This window comes from Calypte anna, chromosome Z (genome assembly GCF_003957555.1).
Source record: "Calypte anna isolate BGI_N300 chromosome Z, bCalAnn1_v1.p, whole genome shotgun sequence".
NCBI lineage: Eukaryota > Metazoa > Chordata > Aves > Apodiformes > Trochilidae > Calypte > Calypte anna.
Genome location: NC_044274.1, coordinates 19,456,584 through 19,467,622, shown reverse-complemented (window position 1 = coordinate 19,467,622; position 11,039 = coordinate 19,456,584). Strand labels below are relative to the sequence as shown.

The 11,039-nt window shown below is 42.5% G+C and overlaps 1 protein-coding gene across 2 annotated transcripts; it reads right to left on the bottom strand.

The window, feature by feature from the left end:
- Window positions 1-2,692: 2,692 nt before the first annotated feature.
- SETD9 (SET domain containing 9) lies at window positions 2,693-10,744 on the bottom strand. Of its 2 annotated transcripts, none has more exons than XM_030467989.1 (6): window positions 10,650-10,744; window positions 9,269-9,633; window positions 7,529-7,652; window positions 6,252-6,367; window positions 4,983-5,088; window positions 2,693-3,070 (listed from the first exon to the last, which is right to left on the bottom strand). In XM_030467989.1, exons 1-6 carry the CDS (start codon window positions 10,733-10,735, stop codon window positions 2,983-2,985), a joined length of 885 nt encoding a protein of 294 aa, XP_030323849.1. In that variant the 5' UTR covers window positions 10,736-10,744; the 3' UTR covers window positions 2,693-2,982. The 2 variants fall into 2 exon arrangements, with proteins under 2 accessions (XP_030323849.1, XP_030323850.1); XM_030467990.1 differs by having other exon boundaries at window positions 10,692-10,738.
- Window positions 10,745-11,039: the final 295 nt, after the last annotated feature.

Genomic DNA, 11,039 nt, shown 5'->3' with positions numbered 1-11,039 from the left:
GTAATAAGCTTTTCTTCTGATGAAGAGAAATAGAAGTAGTGAATTTTGGGACATACTGACTTGTGCCACTAAAAAGCAGTCCCTAAAGGTCTTAAGAGTACATGGTTATTTGGTGCTTATGTCTTTTGTCCATAAAATGCAAGGCAGCAAAGACTAGAAGCATAAACCCCAGCAGTCAGTCTGCTAAAACACTTTACTAGGTCTTGGGTTTCCCTTCCCTTTCTGTCAGGGGAAGTAATTTATGGGCTCCCAGAAAATCTTGTCCCTCTTATAGAGCAGGCCAGGATGCCTCAGCAGAAACACACTCCTGGATCCTTAGTGCTGTGCTGAACCTATGAGCCTCTTCCTGCCCTGCAGCGTGGGTGCTTGTCCCCACCTGCTCCTGCCTGTTGCACACACAGATCTGAATTTCATGAACTTAGCAGAATAACACTGCTCCCTTTTGCTGCAGTTCTAACTTGGATTTCTGTGTCTAGAACACTGGGAGGAACACCCAGCCAGGGAGTAGAGCAGTCTGTCAGGCATCAGGGAGATGTCAGGTAAGTACAGCACCACCTTTATATGCAAAGTAAAGCAGGGTTCATAAGAATCAAAGAGTTTAAGAACCAGAGTTTAATTACTCAGAGCCACCACCCATAGATCAGCTGCTGTCTTGCTCCCTGGCTCCTCCTCAGTGAGCTGCTTCAGCTCACTGCAATGGCAGAAAACAAAGAGCAAGACAGCCGGGTGTTTGTGGTGGTGGTGTTACCATGTTTAAGCAAGTCAGATCAGCTCATGGTAGGATCTGATGAGCAGTGGCTAGAAAGGGATGGTGGCTTTGAGAGCAGGGGAGGAGAGGGACAGGTGAGCAGCAGCATTTGTGCACACTCACACCTTTCCTCTTGTAGCCCCTATGCCAATCCTGCTTAGATGTATGTATGCCTGTACAGAAACACCTGTATATATGTATGAATGTGTAGATGTATATTATACTCTTCCATTTTCCTTTTTCCTGCTCAGTCCCTATGTTGTGTTGCCTCTTGCTCAGAAGTACCACCCGACTGCACCTCCTGCTGCATTTTTTGGCTTTCTATAGCCACCAGCAGACAGAAATCAATTGCTGCTGCTAGCTGCTGGCCAGGTCTTCCTTTCCCTCTTATACTAACAGTCCCTGAACCAAGCTGTCTGGTTTCAGTATTTCAAGGGCAGTAAAGCAAATCATTCTCAGGAAATACCGAGTTGTGCATCTTGAGTTCCACAGACAGTGGAAATTACATCAGGAATGTAATTTCAAATCCAGTAATTTATATGGTTTTAACAAGTGTGTAATGAGGCAACCAAAGTAATCTGTGCCTTTGCATGAGAGTGTTCAGACAGAGAACATGGGCAGCACTTGCCTTTTCTAGCACGCTGAGACTGGTAGACCCCCCCCCACCCATGCACCCTGACCTCCTGAGCGAAGCACTGCTGCAAGGGTGCTGGCAGCTAGCTGCCTCCTCAGAGATGGAGAGATGCCCAATAACCTCACCCTAGAGAAAACTGGGGCTCAGCCTAGGAGAGAAAGGATCCTCTGTGATGGAGGACGGGAGTTCTCTTCAGCAGGCTGGAGATCTCTGCCTGCTCTGATCTGTTACGATGCAGTGAAGACACAAAGACTGTTGGTAGAAGTTGTTCCCATCACCTTCATAGAATTTGTACAATCCATGCTGAGCCACAGGCCATGATCCCAATAGCTCTGCTGTGTAAATCTTCCTGAAAAAGCTATCCTTCTTTGTCTGGGAAGGACTTCCAGATGAGTATGAAAAAAGTGAAGGACAAGGTTCAGGCTTGGAAGGAGACCAAGTAACACAGACACTGAAAAGCTTTGCATTCTGAAAAGCAGACTAGATGCTTCTGCAGCTAAGCAAGGCACCTTGGCTGCCCAGCCACTAACAGAATCGTTAGAGCACACCTTTCCCAGCTCCTCCATTCTCATGAGCTTATGCCAACCACAAATGCATTGAAAGGCTTGCTTGGACCTTTAGAGTAAATCATGGGATGATTTTTCTTTCACAAGCGGTTTAGCCAGACCAAACGCTGACAAGCTGTCTTGTGTTTACTTTCAGAAGGCAGTTTGCAGGGCCAGACAGCAGCATGGATACATTGGGGAATGGCTAGCTTTGTTTCTGCCGGTAACTCATTAAAAAAAATACAAAGAACCCTTGGTTGGCATTATTTCCTCCAGACATGCTGCAACATGAAGTTCTCCCTTTTTTAGAATAAAAGCTATAAAAGTTGCCATGTGTCAGGACACTTTAACAGAACCACTGAAATTAGGATTGGACAGGGCTTCAAGGTACTTCTTCTTCTGGTACCCCAAGACAGGCATAATTACAGACAGTGGCTGAGGTTGGCCTCTTGATGACAGCATACTCTATGTGCACATCTGAAGCACGTATTGGCACTGGTCCTAAGTGTTTCACAGAAAGATTCATACAACTTGCTCCACTGAAATAATTTATAAAAGGAAGCAGATATCAAAGAAACCAACTCCAAGAAAACCAGAATGGGAACTAGGAATTACTGTGAACTGTGCGGATTTTTAGAGGAATAGTTCACAAGAGGAAAGTAGTATTTGCAATCTGCATCCATTGTAAGCACAAGAAATGAAATGGCAAATTGTTAAAACTGAGCCACAGCTACAGACAAGTGTGCAACAAACCAGAAGATTAAATGACACGTCCAGAGCTTAGAGTTTTATTTTATGACCTACTGTATGGAGAGCTAAACAGCAGTAAGCAATAATAGTAACAGGAGAGCCAAGACAGAACCTAATTATGTAAATAGCTGTTTTTTAAAAACTTCATCTCGGCATCCAGTGTGAAGTATCTTCATGGAAATACTGCAGCTTTCTAAATGGTAAAGCTACAGCCTTCCATTATGTAATAATATTCAGGAAGCTTGATGTACACATACAGTAAGTATTTTAATGACATAGATTTCTTCAGTCTGCAATCTGTTAATTCAGTTGACGACAGTGTAGTAATTAGAAAAAAGTTCTTCTCCTTGTTTGATGTCTCTGAGAGTGACAAGCACGACACATCTCAGGTGGCTGTAAGAAAAGGAAAAGCAAAACATGTGGAAGTGATCAACTATATTTCCCTTTTGTTTTAAATCTTCATCGCAAAGAGCTAAAACAATGGCTTTGTCTAGATTACTTTTGGGAGTAATATGCATAATGCAGGCCAGGGAGGCTGGAAAAACAGCACTGGAATACAGATAGCAAAAATAATGAAACCAAATATAATAGCTGCGTGGGTATGCAAATAATGTTTCCACTCATACAGTTCTTCTTAAAGGAGAAGAATTAGTCAAGTCAGAAAAAATGACACTTATACACACAGGAAGAGAAGCTACAGCAAAGTTCATAAAGCAGAATCATTCCTCCAGAGACACATACCCACAGGTGCTACTTGGCTAAACTCACTCACAGCCAAACAGTGTACAGAAAGACAGATCTGAACTGCACCAGAGACCTGCTGCAAATTCTCCATAAACGCCATGCTGAAATCAGTGGCTGGCAAACAGTTTTCTTACAGACAGATTTAGGAACCCACTCCCCAAAACTGCCTTTAAGTAAATGACCATCCCTTAAAGCTGTTCTAGGAAGGAGAACACTTTCTTCTGATACTGGTGTACACGAAAGAACAGCATTAACCTAAACCTAAACCCACTACCGAGAAACATATTAGTAAGAGGCCATTTTGAAATAAATCAAACAACAAGATAAAAAGTGCTGCGAACTGTTTTACAAGACAGAAAAAGATGTATAAACCTATGCTGTCAGGACTGCAAATATCAGTATCAACAAAAACAGTTAGAAGCAGATGGGATATTCTGCCTAGTGGCTGTACACTGGGAGAACTCATGACTGAAAGACTGCATTTTCTTGGACAAATCTCCAAGGAAGGAAGAGAGCCAAGTTTCCCCTTCCTGAAACAGTTGCATAGTTCAGCTCTGCTCACTGCACCTTCACACTTCCAGCAGAGCATCTAGGCTGCCTTGAAATTTAGTCTTACCTCTTCTTTTATTCACATTTGTTTTTCTGCAGATTACAAGTGTATTTTAAACCGAGCCTAAACAATTTTTAGTTTAATCAGAAAAGCCATTTCTCCAATGGGCATGATAACTTTCTCCACCAAATCGCGGAGTTTTAAAATAGCTCCAGAATCACATTTCAAGTCTAGATGATCCATTCTAAAATCCTTATAGATCCTCTAGATGATTATTTACGATTTTTTAAATGTGTTAAATTCAGAATCAACATTGCAACTTACTTTCTCACAGCTTCAGAGTTGTTCTTGACTACATCCCAGTACAGCACGCTCATGCCCTGTCAAACTGTCTGTCCTTGCTGTCCCCATTTTTCCTTGGACATACTCATCAGTCCATTTTCTCAGATTTCCAATCAAAAATTTGAGAAAGGATCCCACATGTTTGGATTTCTAAAAGAGGTGGATTTTCAGCTCATAGTGAGAATGTTGCAATTGTGCAGTTTACAAAATGTAACATGTCTTTATACTGCATGGTATTTCACTTGTGTCAATACAAACTCATTTTACATTTCTCCTTGCAAATTCATCTGCTTTGAAGAAGTTTATATCTCATCTACCTTAGAAGGGCCATGGATTACTACCTATATTTGAAATACACACGGAAAATACTCAGTACTGCAATACAAGGAAAATATCACTTGTGATTTATGGAGACACACTATAATGTCACTGCTACTTGTAAAACCATGTCTTCACAGCAATGCTGATCTCATTTGCGAAGATGTGGGGAAAAGAACAAAAAAATCACCTAAACTTAGTCTATTAAAAAGCTAACTCTGCCATACAGGTACACAGTTTTGTGTAACTCATCTTCATATGGAATATTATTCTTAAACCATGTTTGCCTTTTTTACACAAACAGTATGCTTTGTATCATCAAATCTATCAATTCTTTGATTTGCTGCTAACCTTTCTATGTCATGGCTGTAGAGGATGTTTGGAAGATACTGTTTCAATTCTACTGGAAAACATCCTGGCACATCAAACTCCTGGTAACACACATTAGCTGCTTTTTCTAGAAGAAAAAAAAAAAATTCTGTTATTCTGAGAAAATCTTAGATAGGGTTAGACACATGTAAAAATATCAAATGTACTGCTGCGAAAGTACCAAATGTTACAGCAAGTATTAAAACCATGCCTCTGTTGGCAGCTATTACACTTCTCTAAAGCTGAACTTTTAATTTATTTACGCAAGAGATACACAGCCCACTCTAGGAGCCTTAATTCATACTTACTGCATTAAACAGAATGACCAGATCATCAGCATGTGCATGAAAGGGCACAACTTGCATGACACCAGGGGTAGCCTACAGCATTGCTGATGTTGTTAATATACAAGTTGCTTTTAGTTAAAAAAATAAAACTCGTAAAAATTTTTCTGTTGGCAAAATAGAGCCAGGGAGAGAATTACCATTTGTCCAGCAGACAGAAAGCAATTTTCTTTACATGGGTTTTTATGGGACAGACCTTGTCTGCATACCAATCAATACCTAGTTCACTACTCCAGCAACCTTTCTGGATGCTAGTTGGAGGCAGGGTATCTCTAGTGTAATCCAGGTTCTGAAAGCCACTCAGAAGCTAGGTATGGTAGCAACTGACTTTCTGTATGTCACTCTTCCCAGGAGTTACTGCCCTAGGATATTAAGACCAACACATACCATGTGAAACAGAATTAATAGTTCCCGTCTCCATGTCCAACAGCTATACCATAACAACAGTTTCCTAGATTTTGTGCATGGATGTAAACGAGTCTAAAAATGTGTTATAGTCCAAACTGAGCACTGATGGACTCTTACTGTGTCACAGTGTGCGTGGTTTTCTCTCAAGAAGTTTGCTGGAACCACACTGGGGAACTTAATCTGCAACTCTGCACTGGTTCAGTCAGCAGACCTTTGCCAGATATCCTTTCCCACCTCACATTTTGGGATTTCTGCCTTTCATTCTACATATGAGGAAGGAGAGTGAGGGAAAAGCACAAGGATATTTAATTAATTGCTGCTCTGAAGGATTCTAACACCCACCTGCTACGAAAGGCCTCATAAACTCTTCATGGCATAACTTCTTGTTTTAAACAGCACTATTGTTCCCCGAGATCAGTATCTAATTCTTTGTGTCCTCCAAGGTAATTCATATCCATAAAGACAAACTCAAGCGTGGAATAGTTACCTGGCAACTTACCATGTGAGCAATTGTTGACATACTGCCCCACTGCCAGTGGGTTTTGCAGGGCAGCTGTAAGCCAGCTCTCATCACTCATTTGAAATGGGCCAAGTTGATCTCTCCTGCTGCAGGACCTGAAATGCCCAACAGCATTAACATCAATCACTGCTCCCTCACTCAACAGGTTACCAACACTTCCTCTTGTAGATATGGCCACTGTTACTGGGTAAAAGTAACAGCTGTCCAACCCACACAGGAGACAGGACAACACTGGGGTAGGGGATGTGTGCACACAGACCAGCACCTTGATGGTACTTCAGACGGTACATTTAAGCCTCCCACTTGAATGTGGTGTCTTTCAGACTCTGCTGGAAGAACCCACATAAAACCACCACTTACAACTCCACAAATTGGCATCAAATGTTAACGTAACAGAAGTGTCAACGTATCTTTTCACCTCTGAAGACATGAAGGCTCATCACAGTATCAACTTCAGACTCACTCTCAGAATAAAAATCTGCTACTGGTAGGTATTAGTATTCAAATTAGGTGGTATTTTAGGTCAGTTTGCCTGTTACTTTCACCTCATACTTAAATACGAATTACTGCATATTTTAAGGTAAGCGAAACCTGTTAAAGCTAGCTGTGTCAGAGGAAGCTCAGCCTGATCATTAGGATAAGGTTCTTCACAGAGGGTGGCTGGTCATTGAAACAGCCTCCCTCAAGGACTTGCACCAAGCCTGTCAAGAGTTCACGGAGCATCTGAACAATGCTCTTAGTCATATGTTTTTTTTAGGTAGTCCTGTGAGGAGCACAGAGTTGAACTTGATCCTTATGGGTCCTTTCCAGTGTAAGGTATCAATACTAATAATGGTTACTGCTCCCTTCTTAAGTGCTGGTCACCCCAGCAAAAGTCACCAAATTCACCCTTTTCATAGGATAAAGTCAATTGGAAGATTTATTTTTTTTTTAACAACATCCACTAAGCAGATTTGAGTAACAGCTCAGAATTTAAAAAATATTGTGCTACATCCTGCTCCTATTAAAACTATTTTCTTTATAGGAAACAGTTACTGCACATCAAAACGCATCTCATTGGTCTTACAGATGACACCAGTACGTAACAGACTGTCACATCCAGCAGTTCTCACCCTTGTGTTGCTTGCATTATGAAGTACACATAGGTGGATGACATTCAAATATACAGCTTAGGGTAAAAGAAGGGACTGAGATGATGAGTAGCACAGCTTTAAGTAAGCTGAGTGAAAAATCCCTGTTTCTTTTTGACTGCTTACCTGTACACTGATCTTGATAGTCCTTTATCATTCCCATCAATAAGGATGCCATCTATGCACCTAAAAATAAAGGGATTGCCAAGGGACTGGAAAAAGATGGGCTCATGCTTTCTGTATACTGTACCTGTTGCAAGACAGACATGATTATTTCAGATGAAAGGAAGTGTCAGAATGTGCTTAAAGTATCATTCAGTCCTCTTCACATAAACTTTAAAGGACAGGGTGGGTAGAACTCCTCACTCAGTTAATAACATTAACACTTGTAAATATAGAAGCTCTCAGATTCATTTTTGTGGGATGGAAGAAACATGGACATGAGCTGAGATATTGCAAAGTGAGAAACCACTGAAGGAAACTATTATGTGACAGGAAGATGAGGCATTACTGTCAATTGGCCTGCTTCAGAGAAGAAAAGGTTATGTTTGCTCAGTGAAGTGCATCTGAAGATCGCCACCTGTTTTGTTACCATCTGAAAAGCACAAGTACAGACTGCAAAGAACCTGAAATGTCATGTTCCCCACCACCACCACCTTGATCGGATTTTGTTTGGTACAGGAGAGGCAAAATGCGAAACCAAAACAGACGAATCTTTTCAGCAGACCATTTCCTAGATCTGTGGACAGGACTCAAACTGCTCTGAGTTCCAAGCACAGAAAAGTGGTAGCAGACTAGATTCCAATTTTTCAGTCCCACATCCTTCACACTCACTACTTCTTCAGCAACCCTCTGAAGAAATCTTTTGTTGGCATCTCAGGAGCTACACAAACGCTCCCCCAACAGGCTGCACTCACTGCCAAACAACAGGCAGGAGAGAACTGACCTGTTCTCTCCACAGGGTCCCTGCCGCAGCTGGCAGCCCTGCAGTTTCCTTTATACCCCTGAAAAAGGAATTATTTCAGTGGCTCATCATTTTGTTTTGCTAGCTAGGGAGACTCTCATTGAGTCTACACTCCCACTTAGCATGTGTCTGGAATGTGAAGCAAGCTGCAAGATTGCAGGCTCATTCTCTGATTGTACCCTGACAGTGAGATGTCTGCTCTGGCATGGCAAAATACGCTCTGCTGCCCAGTGCTTGGCCTGGTCCCAGTCCTACAATGCTGGAAGAAGCTAGAGACTTCAGGCAGGAAACAGTTCTATTGAGAGATGATACAGAAAAAATCCAAAGCATTTCAGCAGAGCTGTTCTAGCTTGGCCATACTGAAAGTATTACAAACGTTTTTAAGAAAGGTGGACAAATAAAGTTCCAAGAACTGAGCAACAGAGAAGTGCTGATTTTCCAAACACACTTTATGGAAGAGTTCTGCTAAGCAAGGGTTTTCTTTTCATTTTCCAATTTATTTTTTTTCATGCTCTGGAAAAGTTCATAGTCTTGTCAGCTAATCTGTGTGGAGATCCCAAAGCCTCTTTTCCGAATCCTTATCTAGAGGAGAAACTCCAACTGTTCATCATCTACTTGAATTTGTTCCCATCCATTTGTGTTTAAAGACTGTGGAACAATTTTTCTAGAAACTGAAAAATCAGGACCTTCAGTACTGAAAGATTTGATCGTACAAATTACCCCCAAAATAGTGTTTGTTTAGTTTTTTCCCCCAAAATAACTTTAGTCAGTTCATACAGAAACATTCTCATCCACTTTAACTTGTGGTATTAAGGAATGACAGAAATAAAACCCATGAAGTAAAAATTAGTGTCAAATTTTGGCATTCTGTAAGTTAATCAGAAAAAGGAAGACTTCATTACCAGGATACATAGATACAAGCGTCCCTTTTGGTACAAAACCTTTGGAAATAAAGACTCCAGTTCCAGCAGATACCAGGGAACTTCTGTCTCGGGTAACAGTGAACCCCAATGTATTAAAGAGAACTTCTTCTGGACTAAACACATGTTGATTCTGATGGTTACGTGAATTAAATTTTGATTGTTTCTTCTCAACAGCTTGTAATTCTAAATATTTACACTTGATTGCTGGAAGTAAGGCCAAAATATGTGCTTGTCTGCTGTAGTCGTTTATGAACAGAGCTTTAAATATTTTCAGTAGTGTTTCAAAGACATCTTTGTCAGAGATAATTTTGTCTTCGGAGCCCTCAGGAACATAACGGAGGGTCCTGTAAAGAATAGAAGTATTTTAAGGTTACGTTTTTCCTAAATAAAATACAGAAGTGCCATTTTACAGCAGCAACGTATACACACCATTGTTTCAAACAAATCTGAACTCTGAAGATATTTTTTCAAACCTGTGATGTTATAAAACCATCACCTGGTTTATTTACAGGAGGACAAGTAGGTTAAACCCACTGAGCTCTTAGTGAAAAGCATGCGAAAGATCAAATATCTTTTTGATATTTGTTTTGTTTAGGATAGACCTGATTTTATTCTTAGTAGCTAGAACAGCATTTTATTTCCTGTGCATCACTTGCTTCTATATTCTATTATTTTCTTTTATTTCAAACATAAATTTTTTTTTCTCTCAACCCTTCATTCTCTTTAGCTTTCCTACTCTCTCCCCCCGACCCCAGAGGAGGAGGGGAGAAACTGAGGGAGCGACTGCGTGGTCCTTAGCTGCCTGCCGGGTTAAAACCACGTCAGTAGTTCATTAAACTTGAAACCAGCGAAGACGAGCATTATACTGACTAGGAAGATTTTACTTTATGCTACTTTTAACACTGCCGTAGTCATTTAAATTCAGTCACGACTTACAGCTTGAGAAGAGCAAACACGTCTTGCCGAAAAAACCACAAACAACCTATCTACTTTTAACGCTAAATAGCGCTTCAGCCTATCCAAGCATCAGTTTCATGGCAGCGAAGGGACACAAGCGGCAGACCCACTGAGGCAAGGCCCCCCCACGGACAGATCGCGAGTAGCTACGGCCGCGCCCCGGGTCATCCCCGAGCAAAGGGATGAACAGTCCCGGTCACGGCAGCTCCTCGCCCCCTGAGGGGAGCGAAGCTCTCCCTCAGCTTCAGCAGCTGCTCCAGGCCGGAAAACCCAGCAGGTTTCCTGCACCGCCAGCCGCCGCCGCCTCACCCCGCCGGAGGGCAGAAAGGGCGGCGGGGCGGATCAGGATCATTCCCCTCAGCAACCTCGCCGCTGGCGCCCAGGGCCTGAGTCTCCGCCTCACCTACGCTTGCGGCGGAGGTTAAGGGCCAACCAAGGCACGAACCGGTACTTGTAGGCGTCCCAACGCCTCCTCAGCCTTCGCAACATGGCGGCCCCCGCTCTAACCGCCCCCCAGCACCAACGCCCCCTCTCGACGCCAAACGCGCCCGCGCAGCGGGCTCAGCCAATCCTCACTTCGGAAAAGACCTTATTTGAATACGGAGCTGCCATTGGCTGGCGCACGGTGAGCTGTCACGGGGCTATCGGCGGCGCCGGGGGTGCGGTAGCGGTCCCGTAACTGCGGGACAGAGGGCTCGGGTGTCGCTTAGGAGCATAAATAATGCACATTTTGAGGTAGCAGATGCCCTGTTTTTCCACATGTGGCACCAGGTGCAAAGCTGGTTAAGCGCAG